The following is a 27,300-nucleotide window of genomic DNA, read 5'->3' as shown; positions in this document are numbered from 1 at the left end:
TGTCTCGCTCCATCCACCAACACCACGTTGCACCACAGACTGTCCAGGAGTTGGCGGATGCTTTAGTCCAGGTCTGGGAGGGGATCCCTCAGGAGACCATCCGCCACCTCATCAGGAGCATGCCCAGGCGTTGTAGGGAGGTCATACAGGCACGTGGAGGCCACACACACTACTGAGCCTCATTTTGACTTGTTTTAAGGACATTACATCAAAGTTGGATCAGCCTGTAGTGTGGTTTTCCACTTTAATTTTGAGTGTGACTCCAAATCCAGACCTCCATGGGTTGATAAATTGGATTTCCATTGATTATTTTTGTGTGATTTTGTTGTCAGCACATTCAACTATGTAAAGAAAAAGGTATTTAATAAGATTATTTCATTCATTCAGATCTAGGATGTGTTATTTTAGTGTTCCCTTTATTTTTTTGAGCAGTGTATATATATATTTGCATAAGTATTCAGACCCTTTACTCAGTACGTTGTTGAAGCACCTTTGGCAGCACTTTAAAGTCTTCTTGGGTATGATGCTACAAGCTTGGCGCACCTGTATTTTTGGAGTTTCTCCCATTCTTCTCTGCGGATCCTCTCAAGCTCTGTCAGGTTGGATGGGGAGTGTCGCTGCACAGCTATTTTCAGGTGTCTCCAGAGGTCTCCAGTCTCTCCCCGTATATAGTCTCGCTATTGTTATTTTACTGCTGCTCTTTAATTACTTGTTACTTTTATTTCTTATTCTTATCCATTTCTTTTTAACTGCATTGGTGGTTAGGGGCTCGTAAGTAAGCATTTCACTGTAAGGTCTACACCTGTTGTATTCAGTGCATGTGACTAATAACATTTTATTTTATTTTATTTGAGATGTAAGCCAGTGTTCAAGACAGAGCTCTGGCTGGGCCACTCAAGGACATTCAGAGACTTGTCCCAAAGCCACTCCTGCGTTGTCTTGGCTGTGTGTTTAGGGTTGTTGTCCTGTTGGAAGGTGAACCTTCGCCCCAGTCTGAGGTCCTGAGCTCTCTGTAGCAAGTTTTCATCAAGGATCTCTGTACTTTGCTCTGTTCATCTTTCCCTTGATCCTAACTAGTCTCCCAGTCACTGCCGCTGAAAAACATCCACAGGATGTCGTCACCTCAATGCTTCGCCGTAGGGATGGTTCCAGGTTTCCTCCAGACGTGACACTTGGCATTCAGGCCAAAGAGTTCAATCTTGGTTTCATCAGACCAGAGAATCTTGTTTCTCATGGTCTGAGAGTCCTTTAGGTGCCTTTTGGCATAATCCAAGCGGGCTGTCATGTGCCTTTAACTGAGGAGTGGTTTCCGTCTGGCCACTCTACCATAAAGGCCTGATTGGTGGAGTGCTGCAGAGATGGTTGTCCTTCTGGAAGGTTCTCCCATCTCCACAGAGGAACTCTGGAGCTCCGTCAGAGTGACCATCGGGTTCTTGGTAACCTCCCTGACCAAGGCCCTTCTCCCCTGATTGCTCAGTTTGGACGGGCGGCCAGCTCTAGGAAGAGTCATGGTGGTTCCAAACTTCTTCCATTTAAGAATGATGGAGGCCAATGTGTTCTTGGGGACCTTCAATGCTGCAGAATGTTTTTGGTACCCTTGCCCAGATCTGTGCCTCGACATAATCCTGTCTCAAAGCCCTACTGACATTTCCTTCGACCTCATGGCTTGGTTTTTGCTCTGACATGCACTGTCAACTGTGTGACCTTATATAGACGGGGGTATGCCTTTCCAAAGCATGGTGGTGATGACATCCTGCTGTGTGGATGTTTTTCAGCGGCAGGGACTGGTTGAATTTACCACAGGTGGACTCCAATCAAGTTGTAGAAACATCTCAAAGATGATCAATGGAAACAGGATGCACCTGAGCTCAATTTCAAGTCTCATAGCAAAGGGTCTGAATATTTATGTAAATAAGGTATTTCTGTGTTTTAGTTTTTATAAATTTGCAATCCTTTCTAAAAAACAGTTTTCTCTTTGTCCTTTTGGGGTATTGTTTGTAGATTGATGAGGGAAAAAAATTACTTAATCAATTTTAGAATAAGGCTGTACTGTAACAAAATGTGGAAAAAGGGAAGGGGCCTGGATACTTTCCAAATGCACTGTATGTTTGTAGGCCTACATCAAATGAGTAGTATGTGATCTAGCAAAGAAGAAGCTGGGAGATGGGGAGTTGGAGTTATGCCGTGCATATTAAGTAAGACCTTCGGCATGGTGACCCACTGAAGAAAGAACAAGAGGGCAGGGGCGGCCCATTATGGTTATGTAATGTCATGTCTTCCCAGGCTGGTACGGCTGGGTGGTGTACTATACACTGCAGACCTGGCCGAATATGATAGATAGTGTAGATATGTGTCCTTAGCTGTCTGTTCCACTTGGCCCTGGGCTACTCTCTCTGTCTGAACAGTGGAGGGTTGTTAAGACATGATGCAGTCATTTGAGGGACAGAGGGAACGGGCTGGAGTTATGCAGCAGTACTGTTACTAATATAATTAAGAAAAATACTAGGGTGGACTGTATCTTAGGCTAGGTTGAAGAGTGATATTGCCACTATGGTGCATCTGTAAGAATGCAGGAAGGAAGGTTCAAGACAAGGTTTCCAGTTCTCGTTATTTATTCACTAACTAAAAGGGCACAGCAGGTCACAGGAGCACATGGGGGGTAGGATGGAGATTTGATGGCTCGTAAGGCGGGAAGGTAAGTTTGTCACAAGTTATGATAGGAGGTTGTGGTCTGAAGGGAATTCAAAGAGAAGATAAAATACATTAGTATACATGACAAAGTGCCATAAGGAAGGCGAAATATAAAAGTATATCAACCATGCTAACCAAACAAAGGACATTACCAATAAAATTAAATCAAATCAAATGTTGTTTGTCACATGCGCCTAATACAACCGGTGCAGACCTTACAGTGAAATGCTTACTTACAAGCCCTTAACCAACAATGCAGTTTTAAGAAAATACCCCCAACAAAGTAAGAGATAAGAAAAACAAATAATTAAAGAGCAGCAGTAAATAACAATAGCGGGGCTATATACAGGGGGTACCGGTTCAGAGTCAATGTGTCAATGTGCGGGGGCACCGGTGAATTGAGGTAATTATGTACATGCAGGTAGGGTTACTAAAGTGGCTATGCATAGATAATAACAGAGAGTAGCAGTGGGGTGGGGGGTGCAAGTAGTCTGGGTAGCCATTTTATTAGCTGTTCAGGAGTCTTATGGCTTGGGGGTAGAAGCTGTTTAGAAGCCTCTTTGACCTAGACTTGGCGCTCCGGTACCGCTTGCCGTGCGGTAGCAGAGAGAACAGCCTATGACTTGGGTGGCTGGAGTCTTCGACAATTTTTAGGGCCTTCCTCTGACAATGCCTGGTATAGAGGTCCTGAATGGCAGGAAGCTTGGCCCCGGTGATGTACTGGGCCGTACGCACTACCCTCTGTAGTGCCTTGCGTTCGGAGGCCGAGCAGTTGCCATACCAGGCAATGATGCAACCCATCAGGAAGCTCTCGATGGTGCAGCTGTAAAACCTTTTGAAGATCTGAGAACCCATGCCAAATCTTTTCAGTCTCCTGAGGGGGAATAGGTTGTGTCGTGACCTCTTCACGACTGTCTTGATGTCCTTGGACCATGTTAGTTTGTTGGTGATGTGGACCCCAAGGAACTTGAAGCTCTAAACCTGCTCCACTACAGCCCGTGTTGTAGTGGAGCAGGTTGAGAGGTCAGTGTTACTTGAGCAGGCAGTGTACTTGAGCAGGTCAGTGTTACTTGCCTCGAAGCGAGCGTAGAAGTTTTTTAGCTCATCTGGTAGGCTTGTGTCACTGGGCAGATCTCGGTTGTGCTTCCCTTTGTATTCTGTAATAGTTTGCAGGCCCTGCCAGATCCGACGAGCGTCGGAGCCGGTGTAGGACGATTATTAGATCTTAGTCCTGTATTGACGCTTTGCCTGTTTGATGGTTTGTTGGCAGGCATAGCAGGATTTCTTATAAGCTTCCGGGTTAGAGTAGCCTAGTGGTTAGAGCGTTGGACTAGTAACCGAAACGTTGAAAGATCAAATCCACAAGCTGACAAGGTAAAAATCTGTCATTCTGCCCCTGAACTAGGCAGTTAACCCACTGTTCCTAGGCCATCATTGAAAATAAGAATTTGTTCTTAACTGACTTGCCTAGTTAAATAAAGGTAAGAAAAAAGTCCCGCTCCTTGAAAGCGGCAGCTTTAGCTTGGTGCGAATGTTGCCTGTAATCAATGGCTTCTGGTTGGGGTAATATCTATGCAACTCAGGATATATAAGACAAAGGAAAGAAGGAAAACTTTCTAAGGAAAGTATAGCATCATAAACTGATTGGCAATAAACATACCGGCTAGAACGTTAGCATTAGCATTATACAATTCTCTACATACAAAAAAGGCACTTACTTTAGAGTCCGGTAAGCACAACAAAGGAAATCGAATAAGGACTTGGGCCGCCCCATGCCACTACAAACACTGAACAAACACTGATATAAAACTAGCTGCTTATATACGTGAGGAAAGGAGAGGAATGGTGATTATCAGAGTGAGTTCAGATGTGGTGAGTTTGCAGGAGAACCGGCGTGTCCAAAGGGTGATTAGGGAATTGGTGAGATGGCATGATCCTTCAGAACAGTAATAGGACTGATAATACATTGGATATTACAGGGTTATTACACAAGAGGCCCAGAGGTGTGTTTGTGCCTCATTCTGAACACACTTACCCATAGTACAACCTGCTCCCAATACCCAGCTATTGTGTGTGTTCATAGCCGTGAAACACTAAGAGACTGCTGAGACGAGCAAGCAAGCACATGTGTGTGTGTGTGTTTGTAATGTTACATTAAAGAGTATTTTGTGCCTTAGGGAGGGTGATAAAGAGGAGAGTGCATAACGGGATGTCTGACGTCTGTAAGACACGAGTGTGTGTGTGTGTGTATGGCTGGCCCTAACGCGTCTGTACTACTTTGAGAGCAGTGTAGTTTCACATTGGCCATTTGAGCTTCACTAGTGTGGCAGGCATAGCGACACACACACACACACACACACACACACACACACACACACACACACACACACACACACACACACACACACACACACACACACACACACACACACACACACACACACACACACACACACACACACCTTGCTACCTCCTATTACCGCCGTGTATATAGAGCCATGCAACTCCCCATCACCCCTCTGTACCTGAAGACTCACACTTGATCAGTCCCTATGAGAGACTGGTTTTTATATTTTTAACTGGAGTGCTTCCCTTAGGGCTGGAGGGAGGGGGGCTACAAATCCCTCCCTGCTAAAATCTGTCATTTATAAGAATAACAAGCCGTCTGTCTTTTTTGGAGCCTGGAGATGGAGATGGGAGGTTATCAGCCAATATGACAATACTAAGAAAGAGAGGGAAGGTAAATGTGGGTGAAACATAAGTGTTGCAGAGAGAGAGAAAGAGACAAAGGGAAAGATGGACAGAATAGAGAGGGAAAGAGCTATTGCGTGAGAGAGGAAGTGAGAGGTATGTCGTGAGAAAATGCTTATCCCAAGGTTCATAAACATACACAAAAGCATCATAAGCTGCTCTACACTTAAATGAAAATGAAGCTTTTGGGCCAAACTTAAGCATTTGCACCAGGTGCAAAGTTTACACCTGTAGACACAAGTTTTTTAAGTGAATTAAATATTGAGGGCAGACCAAAAAGGATAAATAAAGGTTAAGAGGAAGTATAATAAGCTTTGTTTTTGGTGTTTTATCCCCTATTGAAAAAGATGGTGCAAACTTTAAACCCAGAGCAAAATGCTTCGTAAATCTGACTCCTTGGTCAGTGAGCAGCAGGCATTACTTTTCCCAAAGCATCTCTTTCTTTTCCCAAAGCATCTCTTTCTTTTATCAAAGCATCTCTTTCTTTTCCCAAAGCATCTCTTTCTTTTCCCAAAGCATCTCTTTCTTTTCCCAAAGCATCTCTTTCTTTTCCCAAAGCATCTCTTTCTTTCCCAAAGCATCTCTTTCTTTTATCAAAGCATCTCTTTCTTTTATCAAAGCATCTCTTTCTTTTCCCAAAGCATCTCTTTCTTTTCCCAAAGCATCTCTTTCTTTTCCCAAAGCATCTCTTTCTTTTCCCAAAGCATCTCTTTCTTTTCCCAAAGCATCTCTTTCTTTTCCCAAAGCATCTCTTTCTTTTATCAAAGCATCTCTTTCTTTTATCAAAGCATCTCTTTCTTTTCCCAAAGCATCTCTTTCTTTTATCAAAGCATCTCTTTCTTTTCCCAAAGCATCTCTTTCTTTTCCCAAAGCATCTCTTTCTTTTACCAAAGCATCTCTTTCTTTTCCCAAAGCATCTTTCTTTTATCAAAGCATCTCTTTCTTTTCCCAAAGCATCTCTTTCTTTTCCCAAAGCATCTCTTTCTTTTCCCAAAGCATCTTTCTTTTATCAAAGCATCTCTTTCTTTTCCCAAAGCATCTCTTTCTTTTCCCAAAGCATCTCTTTCTTTTCCCAAAGCATCTTTCTTTTATCAAAGCATCTCTTTCTTTTATCAAAGCATCTCTTTCTTTTCCCAAAGCATCTCTTTCTTTTCCCAAAGCATCTTTCTTTTCCCAAAGCATCTCTTTCTTTTCCCAAAGCATCTCTTTCTTTTATCAAAGCATCTCTTTCTTTTATCAAAGCATCTCTTTCTTTTCCCAAAGCATCTCTTTCTTTTATCAAAGCATCTATTTCCCTCCCCACTGGAAAAGCCAATACTGTTTGGCGCCATAATGTACTATAATGTCCCACTCAGCTAAGTGAGAAACAGAAAGGGATGACCCTTAACAGTCAATTGAGAGGACAGAGGTTATGTAACGACTGTCGTAGCGATGGGGACCAAAGCGCAGCGTGTTGAGTGCTCATAATGACTTTTTATTTTAACACAGAACACTAAAGAAAATAACAAAAGCGAAAAACGATCAGCTCATAGTTCTGTCAGGTACTGAAGACTAAACAGAATACAACTACCCACAAACACAGGTGGAAAAAACCCTACTTTAGAGACAATGAGGACCAGCTGCCTCTAATTGGAGATCATCTAAAAAAACAACAACATAGAAATAGAAAACTAGTACTAAACATAGATATAGAAAACATAGAAAACACAAAACCCCCCTGTCATGCCCTGACCTACTCTACCATAGAAAATAACATCTTACTATGGTCAGGATGTGACAGGTTATTCAAACCACAGCATTTTAACAACATCACCTTCAGAGCCAGACCTTTTAAATTCGCCTGACAACTGTGCCAATCCCACACTCTGAGACAGAGTGAGATTAGAGCAGTGACAGAACTATAAACCAGAAGCACTGGTGTGTCAAACTGAAATCCTTTAGAAAGAAGAAAGGAGGGAAAAGAGGAGTAAAAAGAGGGATTGGTGAGCCTAGCGGAGTCTACGGTTCTCACCGTAAATAATACATCACCGACGGCCCAAATCCTCAAGACTGGAGGAGCGCTGTGCCGTGTGTGTGCGTGTAATCCACTAAACTGCATTTGCGCAGATGATCCAAGACCAATCTCTAGTGCTACAGCCAAGGCCTTCATCAACACACAGTAATACAGATCCTTGATGTGTGTATGTGTTTGTGTGTGTGTTTTGAGTGGGGATCACAGAAAAGACTGTGGCTGGTCTGAGATCCAAAGGTTTTTTGGGGATTGAGTGTGAGCAGACCAGTGTGTGTGATGTGTGTACATATTTGTGTGTGTGTGATGTGTGTATTCTCTTTAACCTAGGTCTATGGATGCACTGTCAGCTGGAGGGGTGGGGGAAAAGTTAGGGGGCCTCTTAGATCAAACACTCCCCACCACCCCTCTCTCTCTCACACCCCTCTCTGTCTCTCGCTCTGTCACACACACACATCCACACACACATACATACATCTGGATGTATAGAATTGGCACATGCCCCTTGTGGATGGATGTTCTGGTGGGCTGGCTAGTTGAGTTTGCATGGTGATTGTTGCCGGTTTCGTTATTGATGTTTACCAGTTTACCATGTGTATCGTACAGGTGGCCTATTTACTGAGGATGGTGCTGTCATGACGTTGCCCTCTTTGGGTACAGTGAGCACCATCCCCCTCTCTCTGCACCATCTCCCTCTCTCTCTCTCTCCTACACCCAGGCTGCTGTTAGGCAGGTCATAAATTCCTGGAGGAGATTCTTCCTCATGGCCAGACAGTATAGAGAGAGAGTGAGTTTTCATAGAGAGAACAAAGGAACTTCTTCCACCTCACAGAACTTGAGAACTGAACAATATTCATGTTCTGGAGAATGTATAAACGGTCAGTGAAGTAGCCAGCTACGAACTGGTCCGTTTGGTACAATTTTGTGAAACTCATGAGAGACAATACAGCCACATTACCATAACCCTGTTTATACAAGAGTCTCAGTTATGAGGCGTGCATCTAATTGTTGTATAAAATGAATGAGTAAAGATGAAACTATTTGTGAAATTCTGTAATGTGATTTTAAACTGTTTAATGAAGGAAACTCCAATTCCCTTTGGAGTTTAACTAAATCATAGGCCCGCCCCCATGAGCACAGACATTGATCTGGCATTGTGGGACAGCCCCTTTCTGCTCTTCCGAATATAACCCCCACCTTGGGAATTTATCTTTAGACCATGCTTCTCTCAATTACAAGAGGGCTAAGGTTTGAGTAGAGACCAAGCTTCTCTCAATTACGAGAGGGCTAAGGTTTGAGCCCATTGCTGAATTCTTAACCATACCACGTGGTTAACTCAGACTATCGAACCGACAGAATAATAACAAATCTTTGATACTAATTACTAGTCTGCAGCTAGGAATTCGGTATCATTGAACGTTCATGTGCAAAGGATTAGCATTTCAATTGTTATAATTATCAACTTTGTAGTGTGTTTTATCTCAGTCGACCCCCACTTCACTTTTGTCCACCAAGTCGCCATGCCAGTTTAGCCAACTAGGGCACATCCGCTATAATTTCCTTGTAACTATATCTACTGTTTGTTTGTGCATTTCTGTGATTATTTAGTAAGTTAATAAATAAATTATTTTAAGACAATTGATGTATGGATGACTCATAATGAAGAGTGGGTTCGTGCAGATAACCAACAATTTACGACGTTTGGAATGAGACTAACGTGAGGTAAAGAATAATTCATTAATTAGAAGACTAATTGATCAGATATTAAAATATCTGAAAGTTATATTAGGAAAATTATAACTTTGTAATCTGAATATTTTCCTTGGTGCCCAGATTTCCTAGTTAATTACAGTTACATGATTAAGTTAGTTTAATCACGTAATAATAATTACAGAGAATTTTTGATAAAAATAAGTCTTCCGTTTAATGATGCCAAAGACACGACAGTGCTGTCCCTGGTTTTCTTCTCCACCCCCTAGTTCCTTATCTCCTTGATGTGAGTAGTATCTGTTGTTGCCACTATCAGACAAGGAGCTCTCCAAATTGATGCCTCACTGATGTTATCAACCACTACGGCATGCTTTGTGTTAACTTGACGCCACTATCAGCACAGTGTACACACCATTGAATTAGAATGTGTCATTATTATTCTACGGTAGCTACACACACATACATGCATATTGTGATGCATACACAGCCGGAAACTAGTGAAGTATGTACAAATACATGTCATTTCTTTAGTCATTGAAAGAAGTCTCCAGAAATCATGTGGTACATCAACAGTACAGATGTTAAATATGTGGAGAATCATTTCGTGAATCATTTCGTGATCCTATAATAGGATGGACTGAGTTGTGCTCCGCTCTGAATACCTCGAATAAGTCATAGTGTGTTTGGGTGTAGGGTTATAAGTGACCCCTAGACCCTCATCCTGTAACTACACTAATGAGTCAGCTAGGTTTTACTCAGCACTGAAACGGCAGTGTTTGGTCTGGCTGCTTTAGTGATGCAAGAGAAGAGAAGGGGCTGTTTGGTAAAGTTTTCCCATCAAGCAAAAGTACAGTGAGAGAATTTGTTAGCGTGTGCCTGTGCCTGTGCCTGTGCCTGTGCCTGTGCCTGTGCCTATGCAGTGGTGGAAAACTGTCATACTTGAGTAAAAATAAAGATACCTTAATAGAAAATGACTCAAGTAAATGTATAAGTCACCCAGTAAAATTCTACTTGAGTAAAACTCTAAAAGTATTTGGTTTAAAATATACTTAAGTATCAAAAAATAAATCATTTCAAATTCCCTATATTAAGCAAACCAGATGGCACCATTTTCTGGTTTTCTAATTTACAGAAAGCCAGGGGCACACTCCAACACTCAGACATAATTTACAAACAAAGCATGTTGGTTTAGTGAGCGTGTCAGATCAGAGGCAGTAGGGATGACTAGGGATGTTCTCTTGATAACTGCGTGAATTGGACTATTTTCCTGTCCTGCTAAGCCTGCAAAATGTATTGGGTGTCAGGGAAAATGTAAGGAGTAAAAAGTACAATATTTTCTTAAGGAACGTAGTGAAGTAAAACTTAAAGTAGTCAAAAATATAAATAATAAAGTAAAGTACAGGTACCCCAAAAAACGACTTAAGTAGTACTTTAAAGTATTTTTACTTAAGTACTTTACACCACTGTGCATGTGTGCTGAGTAGCTGTGCTTACCGCTGCGGCTGCGTAGCATCCTAGCTGAGATGTAGTTGGTTTCGATAGGGGGATTGGTGATTGTGCTGTCCACTGAGCTAACCTCTCCTCTGGGCTGCTTCAGAAGCTCTGTCAGGGTCCTGTGAATGGACAGACACACATATTACAGTTAGACTTTAGAATGACTCTCTACATGTGTGGTGATTGAGTAGGAACAGTGAGTGGGGATTGAACCAGCTGATCCCGTGGTTATAGGCAATCGACCCAAGGCCTAACCCTAAACTCCTGGGCAAATATCTCCCCATAGCTGGCCACTGTGTGTGACTGTAGGCTTAGTCAAAGCCAAAAATAAGAACAGCAGCACTGCAGGGGAACATGGGAGAAAGTGATAGGAGCCAGAGAATTGGGCTGAGTGTGTGTGAATATAATCTGGAGAGAGAGAGAGGGAGAGAGAGAGGTGGGAGAGAGAGAGAGACTGACACTGAAAATGGGCCACTTTAATTGCGTGTAATCTTATCAGGCACACAGTGTCACACTCATAAATACCCTAAAACACACTGTCACGTCATTGAGCTGTGTGTAAGGGAACACACTGCTGTACTGAAAGACATCATCTCTCTTTCTCTGTGTGTTTGTGTCCCACGGACCCAGACCTCAGGAAGGGTGGGGAGTCAGAGCTCTCCTCTCCTCTCTTCTCCTGGGAGGACTTTCCTGAACAGATTGACCTTCCCCTGGGCTGTGGTTATCTGTACAGTACATTATGTGCCAGGAATGTGTATAAATGTGGGAAGGGTATCACGTGAATTTGCCCGGGCCCATTGGAACTGCTGAGTGGGACAGTGTGTAGGTGTGATATGTGTGTGGGACTGCCAAATTCTGCCCCTAAGGGGAGTGCTGTGGTGGCGTGCTGAGAGGGAAGAAATGTTGATGTCAGACATGATTGCTGGCTGTTTTCAGATGGTAAAAATGTCTTGTCTACAGGGACTCCTTCCCAGCGGAGGAAAAAGTACCCAATTGTCATACTTGAGTAAAAGTAAAGTCACCCACTAAAAAACTACTTGAGTAAAAGTCTAAAAGTATTTGGTTTTAAATATACTTAAGTATCAAAAGTAAATGTGATTGCTAAAATATACTTAAGTATTGAAAGTAAAAATAAAAGTATAAATCATTTAAAATTCCCTATATTAAGCAAACCAGACGGCACCATTTAAAAAAAAAGATTACGGATAGCCAGGGGCATGTTCCAACACTCAGACATAATTTATAAACAAAGCATTTGTGTTTAGTGAGTCTGCCAGATCAGTGGAATAGGGATGACCAGGGATCTTGATAAGTGTGTGAATTTGACAATTTTTCCTGCCCTACTATTAAAAATGTAACAAGTACTTTTGGGTGTAAGAGAAAATGTACGGAGTAAAATGTACATTATTTTGTTTTGGAACGTATTGAAGTAAAAGATGTCAAAAATATAAATAGTAAAGTAAAGTACAGATACCCCAAAAAACTACTTAAGTAGTACCAATCGCTGATGACTTTGTTTTGTACAGTACAACACTAGTCGTGCCCCTCGTCACGACAAATGACTTCAACGATGGCAGTCTCAGCCTAAAGTATGTAGTGAAAGACAGAGCAGCAGAAGAATTTAGTGTATTCTAGGCTAGTAGACTGGTGAATCGCCTGGGGGACTTCGCAGAGGTGTAGGGCTTCAAGGGGGTTCCGTGTACAGTGGATGAAGACAGGGGCTTGGTTTTAACTTTTTGGTTCCGGTAAAATTAAGAAAAGATTGTGCTCAAATTGTGTAACTACTGGGCCAATAAAGGTATTTCTTTAAATAAATAAAAATTCTCTCTTTCAAGCCACCTAAATCTCTAAATATTCCATTCTCTCTTTCTCTCCACCCTCTCTAATGTCACTCTCTTTTACTTTATTTCTCTTTCTAAACCTACGTTACTGTCGTTCCCTCACTACCTCATGTTGTCTCTTACTCACTAGCTGACACTGCCTAGGGCTTGGTTCTCTCTTCTTTTGGCTCGCTACTAAACAACTTGCTGATTAAGGCTTTTAACAAAACTGCTTTTATCTCTGGGCATTTAGGGCATTTCTAGAGGCTAAATTGAACTTCCATTTCAGGCTCTATCTATGTGGAAGTTATACCCTAAATGTACACTAATCAAATCAAATCAACGTTTATTTGTCACATGCGCCGAATACAACAGGTGTAGACCTTACAGTGAAATGCTTACTGCTAGGCTCTAACCAACAGTGCAAAAAAGGTATTAGGTGAACAATAGGTATGTAAAGAAATAAAAACAACAGTGAAAAACAACAGTAAAAAAGACAGTGAAAAATAACAGTAGCGAGGCTATATACAGTAGCGAGGCTATAACAGTAGCGAGGCTATAACAGTAGCGAGGCTATATACAGGCACCAGTTAGTCGGGCTGATTGAGGTTGTATGTACATGCAGATATAGTTAAAGTGACTAAGCATATATGATAAACAGAGAGTAGCAGTAGCATAAAAGAGGGGTTGGCGGGTGGTAGGTGGCGGGACACAATGCAGATAGCCCGGTTAGCCAATGTGCGGGGGAACTGGTTGGCCGGGCCAATTGAGGTAGTATGTACATGAATGTATAGTTAAAGTTACTATGCATATATGATAAACAGAGAGTAGCAGCAGCGTAAAAGAGGGGTTGGGAGGAGCACACAATGCAAATAGTCTGGGTAGCCATTTGATTACCTGTTCAGGAGTCTTATGGCTAGGGGTAAAAACTGTTGAGAAGCCTTTTTGTCCTAGACTTGGCACTCTGGTACCGCTTGCCATGCGGTAGTAGAGAGAACAGTCTATGACTGGGGTGGCTGGGGTCTTAGACAATTTTTAGGGCCTTCCTCTGGCACCGCCTGGTGTAGAGGTGCTGGATGACAGGCAGCTTAGCCCCAGTGATGTACTGGGCCGTACGCACTACCCTCTGTAGTGCCTTGCGGTCGGAGGCCGAGCAATTGCCGTACCAGGCAGTGATGCAACCAGTCAGGATGGTCTCGATGTTGCAGCTGTAGAACCTTTTGAGGATCTGAGGACCCATACCAAATCTTTTTAGTTTCCTGAGGGGGAATAGGCTTTGTCGTGCCCTCTTCACGACTGTCTTGGTGTGTTTGGACCATTGTAGTTTGTTGGTGATGTGGACACCAAGGAACTTGAAGCTCTCAACCTGCTCCACTACAGCCCCGTCGATGAGAATGGGGGGCATGCTCGGTCCTCCATTTCCTACTAGCCTAATGTGTGTTTGATGTAAATTAGGATGAAATTATAATTAAAAGACTACGGTAAGGTAGAACAAATGAACAAATTGTCAGAGCCCTTAATAATATAGTTGTTAAAAATCGAGAACACTATTTTCATACCCTTCTCTTACTTTATTTTTACTTAGTCAAAAATCCTATTTGGCCATCAGTACGGGATATAAAAAACCTGTTAATAAATTGGAACAAGAGATGTTAATCATTACTGCCCACTCATTTGGGACTCAGCCTACAGTGCGTTTGTCTATCAAATCAAAACAATACAGTATCTTTAAGATCATGGAGGTGAGAAACAAAACATAAGGTATAATCCTCCATTCCACTTGAATCCCAGTAACTTCATGATAACATCACAAGTCATTCAGTTATTAAAGACATGACCGTCTTGCTATCAATGAGAAACAATAGGATTATGTCTTTCTCCTGGAGGGCAGGGAAGGTCACAGCATTGAGCATCACTGAGGACACGTAGCCCAGCCTACATACAGGTCAGTCTCTGTATGCGTGCCACATAGCACCCTATTCCCTATATAGTGCATTACTTTTGATCATACCCCGTGGTGAACTATATACGGAATAGGGTGCCATTTGAGACGTAGCCTCTGTATCTATAGCCTCTTATATCTGACTTCCTGCGTCAGAGCTTTCGTGATATCATCATCGCTAATCCTTTGTGGTGAAAGCGCATCATATCGAATTACAAGGAGAGCCTCCTAATGCTGTGTAACAATCAATTACCCCTCCTCCCATATCAGGAAGGAAGATGGCTAATTAGCAACACTCAGTCCTACTCTTCGTCATTCACCACCACGGCTTCCAGCCCAGCACAGTCCCCACTCTAATGATAAGGGAATCTAGCCCTGTAAACTAATGTACTAGCATATCATAAATAGGACTGGTGGAGTTATGCCACACATGCATCTTACAAAAATATATGGAAATGTCTGCTCTATCCAAAATTACAACCAACTAATTGCAGCATTAAAGCAAAAATGGAAGAGGCAAGTAGAAGGGGGAGAAAGTAAGGAACTTGTCTGTCGGCCCTGCATTAAAGATCAAAATTGGTTAAAGAAAATTGTGATAAGTAAAAAAGTATATCAGTTTCATTTGAAGACCAAAATATTGACAGCTACGCCATATATATTACAAAATAGTTGGGAAGAGATTTTCGATGTACCGATTCCATGGCACGTGGTTTATGAACTGACACACAAAAAATAATTTCAACTCTTAGAATGTTATATATATGGGGGACACAACCATCCCAGTTCTGAAGATTTTGCTGCGTAGAGCCAGAATCATTAGATAATTTGTTTTGGTACTGTCCACATTGCTTGTTTCTTGTTTTTGGTCACAAGTTCAGGAATGTGTAACACTCGTCGTTGAAGGGGGACCAAAATGCAGCGGGCAAAGTGCTCATCCTCTTATTTATTAAAGAAAACACTTAATCAATACAAAACAAACGACGAAAACAGTCCAGTAAGGTGCATAGACTATACTAGAAACAACCACCCACAAAACCCAGCGAAAACAAACACAACTAAATATGGCCTGCAATTAGAGACAACAACAACCAGCTGTCTCTAAATGGAGGTCATTGACAAAACTCACATAGAACTAGAAAAGCTAGATAAACATAGAAATATGAAAACTAGAACCTAAACCCACAATACCCAACCACACAAAACAAACACCCCCTGCCACACCCTGACCAACTACAATGACAAATAACCCCTTTTACTGGCCAGGACGTGACAGTACCCCCGCCCCCCAAAGGTGCAGACCCCGAATGCACCTCAAAATAAAACCCACAAAAACAACCCCAAACCTAAAGCGAGGGAAGGGAGGGTGGCCACCGTCAACGACGGTTCCTGTGCTTCATCCCCCTTCCCAATCCTCCCACCACGGAGGTGGCTCTGGCCATAGCTCCCATTCAGCAGACTCTTGGCTGCGCGGCATCACTGGAGGCGTCGGGCTGAGAGGCGTCGCTGGAGACCCCTGGCTGAGAGGTGTCGCTGGAGGCTCCTGGCTGTGGGGCGTCGCTGGAGGCTCCTGGCTGAGGGGCGTCGCTGGAGGCCCCGGGCTGAGAGGCGTCGCTGGAGGCCCCGGGCTGAGGGGCGTCGCTGGAGGCCCCTGGCTGAGGGGAGTCGCTGGAGGCTCCTGGCTGAGGAGCGTCGCTGGAGGCTCAATGCTGGGGAGCGTCTCTGGAGGCTCCTGACTGGGGAGCGTCGCTGGAGGCCCCGGGCTGAGAGGCGTCGCTGGAGGCCCTGGGCTGAGGAGCGTCTCTGCAGGCTCCGGACTGTAGGCCGTCTCTGCCGGTTCCGGACTGTAGGCCGTCTCTGCCGGTTCCGGACTGTAGGCCGTCTCTGTCGGTTCCGGACTGTAGGCCGTCTCTGTCGGTTCCGGACTGTAGGCCGTCTCTGTCGGTTCCGGACTGTAGGCCGTCTCTGTCGGTTCCGGACTGTAGGCCGTCTCTGTCGGTTCCGGACTGTAGGCCATCTCTGTCGGTTCCAGACTGTAGGACGTCGCCGGAAGCACTGGACGGGGAACTGTCGCCGGAAGCTCTGGACGGGGAACTATTGCCGGAAGCTCTGGACGGGGAACTGTCGCCGGAAGCTCTGGGCGGGGAACTGTCGCCGGAAGCTCTGGACGGGGAACTGTCGCCGGAAGCTCTGGACGGGGAACTGTCGCCGGAAGCTCTAGACGGGAAACTGTCGCCGGAAGCTCTGGACTGGGACTGCGCACTGGAGGCCTGATGCGTGGGGCTGGCTTAGGAGGCGCCAGACTAGTAACCCGTACCACAGGGCTAGTGCGAGGAGCAGGAACAGGACATACTGGGCTGGGCAGGCGCACTGGAGGCCTGATGCGTGGGACTGGCTTTGGAGGCGCCAGACTAGTAACACGCACCCCAGGGCTAGTGCGAGGAGCAGGAACAGGATGTACTGGACTGGGCAGGCGCACTGGAGGCCTGATGCGTGGGACTGGCTTTGGAGGCGCCAGACTAGTAACACGCACCTCAAGGCTAGTGCGGAGAGCAGGAACAGGACGCACTGGACTGGGCTGACGCAGTGGAGGAAGAGTACGAGGAGCAGGAACAGGATACACTGGGCCATGAACCCTCACAGGTGGTCTGATGCTTGCTACTTGCATCACGGGTCCTGGCTCAATGCTGGCTCTAGCATGACACCTGTGAGGAGCTTTCACCAAGCGCACCGGGCTGTAGCTGCGCACTGGCGATACGTGCGTATCTCCGCATAACACGGTGCTTGCTTGCTCCATTGCTCCCCATAGTAAGCACAGGTGCTCCTTCGTGCCCTTTCCGCCAGTACCTGTCTCCGGAATCTCGCGTCAAGCTCCTCGCTTGATTCCTTGACTGGCTCCTCTTTGCTCCACGGCTCTCCCCTGTACGCCCGGGAAGTTAGGTCAGGGCTCCCCCCTGACTCAGCCCAACTCCCCGTATGCCCCCCCAAAATGTTTTTGGGGGGCTGTCTCCTCACCTCCTGAAATGGAGGATATAATGCCTCATACCTCCGTCGTTCCCTCTTAGCTTCCTCCAGCTCCTCCTTCGGGTGCCGGTACTCCCCAGCCTGGTGCCATGGTCCTTTACCATCCAGGATCTCCTCCCATGTCCAGGACTCCAAATAGCTCTCTTGCTGCTCCTTCCTCCGCTGCTTGGTCCTTCTTTGGTGGGTGGTTCTGTAACACTCGTCGTTGAAGGGGGACCAAAACGCAGTGGGTAAAGTGCTCATCCTCTTATTTATTAAAGAAAACACTTAATCAATACAAAACAAACGATGAAAACAGTCCAGTAAGGTGCATAGACTATACTAGAAGCAACCACCCACAAAACCCAGTGAAAACAAACACAACTAAATATGGCCTGCAATTAGAGACAACAACCAGCTGCCTCTAATTGGAGGTCATTGACAAAACTCACATAGAACTAGAAAAGCTAGATAAACATAGAAATAAGAAAACTAGAACCTAAACCCACAATACCCAACCACAAAAACAAACACCCCCTGCCACGCCTTGACCAACTACAATGACAAATAACCCCTTTTACTGGCCAGGACGTGACAGAATGGCTGAAGAATTGAAACATTTACCTGGAGCTAACTCTGCAAATAGCACTGCTGGGTGATTTGAAAAGCAATAATATTGATCAATAATATAATAATATTCTTAGCAAAAAAATGTATCTTTAATTTACAATCTGTAGAAACTATGAGAATAGAAAGGTTAAAATCTTTTGTGAAACATCACAGCACAGAAAAATATATGGCAAATAGAGTAACTGGATGGTGTTCAGAGATAGATGGGAGGGGTTGAGTGGAGCTGAAGGGTGGGACTAAAAACAAGATAACTAATTAACTAAATATACTGTGTCCGTAAAATGTACATAGGTTCAGAATTTTTGTGAAACTGGACAGTTGGAAAATATATGGCAAATAGAAATCAAAACTGGATGGTCTTCAGAGATAAAAAAAATAAAAATACAATAATAAACAAAGCATAGCCACGGGAAGTAGGGGTGCTGAGAGTGCTGCAGTACCCCTGATAAATCACAATAATGTTTTTTTTAATAATTACCCCCCAAAAAGTACTAATGTAATTTCTCCTTTTATTAACTCTGTATGCAGTTTCAAAAGCAGAGATGTCCTTGTACTATCTGCCATAATGTTTTCTCCTTGAATTCATAAACCATATTCTCAATGAAGATATCTGGAAATTCTAAGTTTCAGCACTATTATCATAGACTTCAATGGAGCACTTCGGGATCATACCCTGGCCTGGATTTGGAATCGGTGTGAATAGTGTCATTTGAACTGTTGAAATTGGCGTGATGGTGATGAGCACAGAGTAACGAGAGAACAATGGACAGGAAGGAGACTACAGCAAACAAATTAGGCCTTGATGAGTTATGATGGAGTGTGTATGTGTATTTTCGTGTTTGTATGTTTATGGACGTGTGTCACCTCAGCTGACCTTTTCCCAAAACAATGCTTAACCTCTCTTTCTGTGTCAGCCCCAATGCTTTGTGATGTCACTCTCACTCTGCCTCTCTCTCCCTCTCGCTCTGTACATCGCAGCCTTTCTCCCTTTCTCTTTCCCTCTCCATATTTCTCCCTCTCTCCCTTTCCCCATCTTTCTATCTCTTACCCTCCCTTCATCTCTTTCTCCCTTTATCTCCCTTTTCCTTTTTCTTTCCCACTAGCGCTCTCTTCATTTCCCCCTCTCCATCCCTCTATCAACAATGCAGTTAAATCTCACTCAGAATCCCCTGTCAGTTTGGATTATGGTTACAGCACTCACATACACCCAGTGGCACTCTACGGCCATATGGGAACATGTACACCCATTCAGAGAAACATTGGGAACACCAATAACCAATTCCAAATCGACCCCTATCCATCATTTCTATAGTCTTCATTTAAAAATAATAGATTGGTTTTAGCGTTTGTAATATGATATTGGGCATGCTGCCCAATGCTACTGCCTAATGGAACGCAGATCTAAACAAGTGCTCAGAAGGTAGAAGCTAGGGTTCCATATGGAATTGATCATTAAAAACATTCAGTGGCACACAGGATTCCAGGAAATACTGTTTAAACCTGTATATTATCTATTTAATCTTTTCAGATCCAAACAGGTGCTGAGGTGGTAGAGGTTAAAAATCGATTTGGAATTGGGCATAAAACATGCAGTGGCATCCAGGCAGAACCACACAGGAAACCGTCTTTAAAACTCACAAGCACACTAACCTGTCCTCTATGGACAGCCAAACACAGGATACATGGTCACTATATGCTATAACTAGTGGCAGGTCTGGGCACAGATGATTCATTAATACTACCTCAACACTTTCTCTCTCTTTCTTGCCTCACAACAGAGTCCCCTGGTGTTGGTTTCACTGAGAGTGTGGTATCTAGCTTGCCTTACATCCAATTCTGCTCCATGTTGTGATATTCAGAAAAAAGGGTAACATGAGAATTCAACCCCTTGGAGCTGAGTCAATGAGCAGTGACCCTCATGTGTGTCTGTCCAGGGGTGAGAGGGAGAGCCCGAGGAGGAGGTCAGGGGAAGGTAAATGTCACTAAGTATCCATCACAGCTGGACTAGGATGAATGGATGGAGAGGGGTGTATAAAATCAGAGCGCACTCATAGCAAACATAAACCAACCCTGAAGGAAAGCTGAATGATAGAGGGATAGGATAGAGGAAGAAGGAGAGGAGGGGTGTGCTGCGTTCTATAAGTACCCAACTGTCTGTCTGTCTGCGTCTTCCTTTGGGATGTGTCGTGGAAATTCATACTGAGAGAGACTTTATCATTTCTGCAAACAATCGTCTTTATTTAATATTGATTAATTATTGCAATAATGAGACTAGTCAACACAACACTCTTGACTGCTGGGCTGAGCAGCCTAACTGATAATGAAGAAACAGGTAGCCTAGTGGTTAGAGCGTTGGGCCAGTAACCGAAAGGTAAACATCTGTCGTTCTGCCCCTGAACAAGGCAGTTAACCCACTGTTCCTACGCCGTCATTGTAAATAAGAATGTGTTCTTAACTGACTTGCCTAGTTAAATAAAGGATAAATATATATATTTTTAAATATAGGAGACCTAAAAATGCTTAGTCAGGGCTAGTTCCACCCCTCCCATTGCGGATCGGGGGGCATCATAACCCACCTTGGTTCATCTCCTGGTTATCCGCACGGATGTTGTTTTACCCCCATCCCGGCTTAGTTTCCCAGATGACAGGAAGATGAGACAATGAGGGATTGTTCAAAACTCTTCCAGGCTATCTCTATCTCGGGTCACACACCACATCTTGTCTATGGAATGCCAGCTTTAGGTTTTTATAACAAAGTCATTGTCAGCTTAAGGTATCTCTAGGAAAACCCATTTACTTGACCATACGCCCAGACTAACTGCAGGAAGCTAGAGTGAAAACCATACCTTTACAGAAACACAGCATTAATAGAACAGAAATGTCTTACTATTAGTCAAGTATATAATCGTTAACTATTAATATCAAACAAATCAGGTAAATACATAATTTTTCTATCACAGTTGCTCGCAGTGCAAACACGTTTTTCACATGGTGGCAGGTGATCTCATCTTTTAACCTTTTACTGCAGTGGGCTAAATCAGGGTCACACAGAGTGTTTCTTGGTAGTCAAACAAATCTACTTTGAAACAAAAGTACACACCTCACACATATGGTTCTGGGCTTAAAACAAAGAAGACACATGTACTATGTCAGATATTAAACTGTACATTACAGAAGACTGAAATTATTACAAAAACGTTTGACATAAAACCTGCAGAAAATCCAATGTTTCTTTCAAACAATGTTTATTAATTATGAAATTATGAAAAAGATTTGCAACATTCCACCCATGAGGTCACTAGATGGCAATTTGGTCATTTTACTGCAGGAAGGGGTGTTTTACGATTTATTTTTTTGTGTGTTTTTTTTTACAACAAAATACTGAAAGTCACATTGAAACTCAGCAGCAAAGGAAAGGCGACATAAAAGGTGTAGCTCATCAAAGAAGAATGTAGAGTGGGAATTGGGAAAGCAATTACATTTGTTGAGGTTTATTTTCTGACATTTCTATTGTTTATTTGCCTCATTGAAGGACATAGCAGTATAACTAGGGTCAAGCCCTTTTAGAAGCCATCTTAGTCCTAGTTTATATAACATGATATCTAAAGGGCCAATGGCTTGCCGTGTGTCCCTCTCACACACACACGCGCGCGTACAGGCACATGCACGCACACACACACACACACTTAGATCAGATCAATGGACCACCCCACCAGGCCTCTCTCTTCCCCATGTTAATTCTCACCCCTTGGTGGTGTAAAGTGGATACTGTTAGCCATGCTATCATGCCTGGTGCCCGTGTCCATCTGAACCATGCACTACCACAACCTAAACGTCAGTATCATCATTCTTCTTGAACTATAAATCACTAGACAGTATGTGAGGCATGATGCCTTTTAGGATGAATGTCATTGTTGTTTGTTTTAAGTCCCTTCCAGTTGATGTCTTCCATTAGATTCGACATGCATCACCTGGGGGCGGGTAGAGTGGCACATTCTGTCCTTTGGGAATCAAGAATTGGAGCAGTGTGTGATGGACCGTACACTGCTAACTGCTGTGAGGTTTTAGAGGGGGATTGAGAGGAGTAATGAACTAACACCTGCCCTGGTAGAAGCTGACTACCAGATGTGAGAGCACAGACACCCCATGCTGGTCTAATAAGGGCCATATAGAGCAGCACTGCAGGGTGCCTGTTGTCGAAAGAGGGAGAAAGAAAGGAAAGAGAGAGAGAGAGAGAGAGAGATGGACAAAATGGTCTGTGTAGAAATTAGTTGGCCTCTAGAGCATGAACACAGCTAGACCAGCCAGGAGTAATAACTGGGCAGCAGAGGAGTTGCGACAGTATTCCAGTAATCTGAGAGAAGTTTATTTAATCTGTGCGAGTCTAATCTGGCCAGGGCAGTTAATCTGTTAAGAAGTGTTAATCAGCCGAGGAGTGTATATAGTCGGGGAGCGTTCTATTTTTGAGAGGTGTTAACCTCTGAAAAATATTAAATCCTGGGAATATTTATCCAAACTGAAGATGTAGACGACCTCGTACGAGAGCAACTGTTCACTCCCTGCGGGATAACTACTGCATATACATGGATTTCAGAGAGAAATAAAAACATTCCTTTGGGCTTTTTATTTATTTATTAAATGTATTTAAATCACTTTTTTTATGACAGGGGGATCGTTGAGGTCATTAGAAGATTTCCATATCTCAATATTGGCTAGGTGGAGTTATATGAAACCACGAAGGAGTTATTAACTATTGGCTAATATAGACAATACTGTAAAAGAGGCAACACAAGTCAGCAGTCGAGAGAAGGGAGAGATCGAGGGGAAGTGGAGGAGAGAGTGAGAGAGGGGAAAAGGACAAAGGGAGAGAAAGCGTGAAAGGGAGAGAAAGCGTGAAAGGGAGAGAAAGGGGGGAAAGAACAACACAAAGAAAGGGAGTTTGAAAGGAAGAGAGAGAGAGCGAGAGAGAGAGAGTGAGAGAAAGATTCTGATGGGGCGAAATCTCTTCTCCCCTGCAGCCCTGCCTCCGTTGATTACCTCAAAAACCCAAGGGCTGCCGGAAGAGAGTAGAGAAAGGTGTAATACAAAAGAAAGAGAGATGAAGAGGAGGAAAGACAACAGGGGTTCTGCTACAACACTGAACCAGATATTTAACCTGACTGACGCTGGCTAAAACGCTGTACAGTGAGATGAAGCCTGAATGAGAAGTCATGTGATGTACATACTGTAGCTATTGGGGAATATGATACATTACTTGGAATACTTGAAACTTCCCCTCAATGTTTTGTTTTGATAAGTATATGTGGAATTTTTGGTTTGTACTGTAAACAGATTTTGCTTGATATCTATAGATTACTATACTGTACCTCTGGCCATATTGTGATCTCCTTCCTCTCTTTGTCTCTTTTCCTTTGTGCCTTTCTTCTCCTCGCTCTCTCTCTCTCCCTCTCACTTTCTGGAGCAGGTCATATTCCCTAAAGATTGTTGGTAAACACAACATCACCCTGCAGTTACTTTCAATATTCAACATGACAGTGTATGAATGTAATTACAATACAGCCTAAAGTGATCAGGTAGCTTCCTGAAATGTTGATGAAATACACAAATCATATCATGTCTTATCAATGGGCATGAAAACATTTATTTGTTTCCCCTGACAACACAATACACACATTTCTTTAAAAGTTGCCAAAAGACAATGATGTAGTGGAATTTGCCTGATTCATTTGATGGTTGCAGCCACATGTACACACACACACACACACACACACACACACACACACACACACACACACACACACACACACACACACACACACACACACACACACACACACACACACACACACACACACACACACACACACACACACACACACACACACACACACACACACACTCCCTCACCTGGAGTTGCTGAGGTCGTTCTGCGCCCCTGCCGATCCCCTGCTCTTCTCCAGGCCCAGTTTGGTGAAGATGCCCACCAGCACCATGATGGCCACCACTCCACAGATGATGTAGACAATCATATGGGTGCGGTCTCTCTCCTGGTTACCATGGCCATCGGTCACCGTGGAGATGGGCTTGCCCGTGTTGGCCCAGATGGGTGTGTCATAGTTTGAGCAGATGCTCTGGTCGAGCCGCTGCCCTCTGAACTGGCAGCAGAAGCGGTAGAAGCAGGTGCCACAGCAGTACAGGAAAACACCCATATTGCAGTTGAAAGGTGGGTCCCACTGGCCCATCACATCGTAGTAACCTTGGCAACGGGTGCCTTTGGTAGGGATGGCATCCTCATCATCCGCGATGTCGCCGCTGGGCGTCGACACGCCGCTGAACTCTGTGGTTACTAACGTGGTGACGGGCTCCGTCGTGGTGGGGGTCATCGGAGCTGTCTGATTGGCTGTCTGGGTTTGGACAGTGTCCGAGTCAGTGGTGGTGGAGCTGGTGAGGTCCTGGGCCAGGCTGGGCCCCGTCAGGATGAAGGATAGGAAGAGGAGGAGGCAGGACAGGGGGCATGCTGCCATGGTAAACCCCATCCTCAGTGTCAAGCTGAGGCTTTAGAACAGTCCTCTATGGTGGGTCAGACCAGAGGTCAAAGTCTCAGAGCAGGGCTTGTAGTCAGAGACAGACCAACAAGTTTGGGGAGAAACAACAAAGAAAAATCTAAAGTCCAAAATTCTAAAGTATGTGGTTCCTGTGTCTCAAACAAATGAATACTAACTGACGTTCCATAGTTTTTCAACATAATTGAATTGTTCACCCATAGTTCAATCACTCACATACGCGATTTATGAATAATGGGAACAGACAGAGCGTGTTTGTAGATTTTACATTTTTGTTTTGGTACAAGCATGCCGGTTACTCAGAACAGTGCAAAATAGCTAAAATATCTGATGCTCTGGACTAAAATCCTCTGAACCATCGTAGTAGGTTTGTCTTACCTTTGTCTTTTGAGATTGCCTTTACAGAAAGCAGCAGTTTCAATATAGCAGGGTATATTCCATGAACAATTAACCACAAACTTTACTCAGCATTTTTCTCTATAGGGTAAAGGAGTTTGTATTTTTCCTTATGTTTTTTCCATTCTCCAAGTAGTTTTGTAGCAGCTTTGTCCACCACAGGCGACCTCTCCTCTCGTTAAAGCAGTGTTTCCCTGTTCCTCCTCCTAGCTCAGTGTTTGAGGGTGGCTTGGAGGTCCAGACCAGACCAGTCCACTTGTGGTTGCAATCCCACAGAGCACCGCGCTGCGCTTGCTGACAATCCTGCCTGTGTGCGCGTGTGTGCGAGTGTGTGTGTGAGAGTGTGTGTGTGTGAGTGTGTGCGTGAGAGTGTGTGTGTGCTGTTGAATGCGACTCGCTCTGAGCTCCGTGAAAACGTAACAGTTCAGGAGCCAAATTCAATCCCCTCTGCTGAACACAATGAACGAGAGAGAGAGAGGGAGAGGAAGAGCAAGACAGTGTGAGAGTAGAGAGAAAGAGAGAGAGAGAGTGAGAGAGAAAGGGAGAAAGGGAGGGAGAGTGAGGGAGGGGAGGCAATCCTATAAACCTGCTGCTCACATCATCCCCTGAGAAGGAAGGAGGGTAGTGGAAGACATAAAAAGAGAGCACAACTGAGATGTTCTTAACTTTCTGTCACAAATGACCCTGTTTTTAAGTAAGTACTGTATATAAGTGTGTGTGTGTGTTTGCTCTGCTCTGTCTAAAGGTATGGGGCTAAAAGTCAGACAGTGGACAGCTAACACCTGTTTTAATCCCTCCTGTTGTTTAGTTGCAGGTGCTCTTGTTATCTCTCAGTCTGCTTCTCATTTGTCCTACACTCATTCGATTTCTTTCCACCCTGTCACACAGCCCCTCACACGGTGAGCAGATACATGTGTCTGAGAATGAGTGTGTGCATGTGAGGGTGAGTGTGTTCGTATGTGTGTGTGTGTGTGTGTGTGTGTGTGTGTGTGTGTGTGTGTGTGTGTGTGTGTGTGTGTGTGTGTGTGTGTGTGTGTGTGTGTGTGTGTGTGTGTGCGTGCGTGCGTGCGTGCGTGCGTGCGTGCGTGCGTGCGTGCGTGCGTGCGGGCGGGCGGGCGGGCGGGCGGGGCGGGCGGTGCAGGCGTGCGGGCGTGCGTGCATGTAAAAAGAGAGAGTCTGCCAGATTAGGTCCAGAGTTCCAACTCTGGAATCCTCCATGTGTTTGGTTTGTTTCCAATTCCATCCTGGAGCGAGACCACAGCGATACCCTCCGCCTTTCAGCCAAAACCACAGCAGCTGGAATCCATCGACAAGAGCCTGGACGGCAGCTGATGCACTGGTGTTCCTCTCTGCATATCTGCACACACAGTGACGCCAGCTCAGATTAGAACAGTTTCTCCCGGTGTGGATTATACAAAACCTAAATTGTTTGAAATTATAAACAGGTACAGATTGACAAGGGTTTTTGCTCTCCCTCAACCGTTGCTCTACTCTTCTTTACGCTCCTTTACTTTCCCTTTCACCATCCTCCCTTTCCTCTCCTTTCTCAACACTTTCACTTCCACCAAAGCAGTTCAGTGACTGTGTGTGTCTCTTCACCTCTTCCTTTGTATGGTCTTTCTTGGTCAGAGAGAGAGATAAATAGAAAGAGAGAGAGAGAGGAGGGAATAGGGGACAACAGGGGGTGTATAGCAAGTACAACATGAGAGTGGGGGAGGAAAAGCAGGAAGAAATTGGACTGGAGACTTGAAAGTGAAAAAGAGAGATACTGGGCCAATGGGGAAAGCGAGAGAGAGAGGCAGCGGGATGACAGGGCTACGGGAGCAAGGGATTATGAGCAAAGGAGAACAGAGAAATGAAGCTGTAGGAAAGACAGATACAGTGCCTTCAGAAAGTATTCATTCCCCTTGACTTATTCCACATTTTGTTGTGTTACAGCCTGAATTCTAAAGTGATTCAATATATTTTTCTCTCTCACCCATCTACACACAATACCCCATGATAACAAAGTGAAAACATATTTTTTTAAATTGTAGCAAATTTATTGAAAATTAAATACAGAAACATCTCATTTACATAAGTATTCACACCCTTAAGTCAATACATGTTAGAATCCCCTTCGACAGCGATTACAGCTGTAAGTCTTTCTGGGTAAGTCTCTAAGAGCTTTCTTTGCACATTGTTCTTTTTAAAATTCTTCAAGCTTTGTCATGTTGGTTGTTGATCATTGCTAAACAGGCATTTTTAAGTCCTGCCATAGATTTTCAAGACGATTTAAGTCTGTAACTAGGCCAC

At 44.1% G+C, this 27,300-nt stretch overlaps 1 protein-coding gene across 1 annotated transcript in view; it reads right to left on the bottom strand.

Annotated features, from left to right (window-relative positions):
* Positions 1-25,489, bottom strand: part of shisa8b (shisa family member 8b) — a 37,294-nt gene extending 11,805 nt beyond the window's left edge. Inside the window, exons 1-4 of the mRNA XM_014179619.2 lie at positions 24,988-25,489; positions 23,954-24,657; positions 23,413-23,520; positions 10,655-10,773 (exon numbers count right to left, since the gene is read on the bottom strand). Coding sequence (XP_014035094.2) covers positions 10,655-10,773; positions 23,413-23,520; positions 23,954-24,582 — 856 coding nt within the window. The 5' untranslated portion in view covers positions 24,583-24,657; positions 24,988-25,489. The remainder of the gene's footprint in view (positions 1-10,654; positions 10,774-23,412; positions 23,521-23,953; positions 24,658-24,987) is intronic.
* Between the last annotated feature and the right edge of the window lie 1,811 nt (positions 25,490-27,300).

This window comes from Salmo salar, chromosome ssa28, assembly GCF_905237065.1.
Source record: "Salmo salar chromosome ssa28, Ssal_v3.1, whole genome shotgun sequence".
In the NCBI taxonomy this organism is placed as follows: Eukaryota; Metazoa; Chordata; class Actinopteri; order Salmoniformes; family Salmonidae; genus Salmo; species Salmo salar.
Note: the sequence above shows the minus strand (reverse complement) of the source record. Positions and strands in the feature narration are given on the sequence as shown.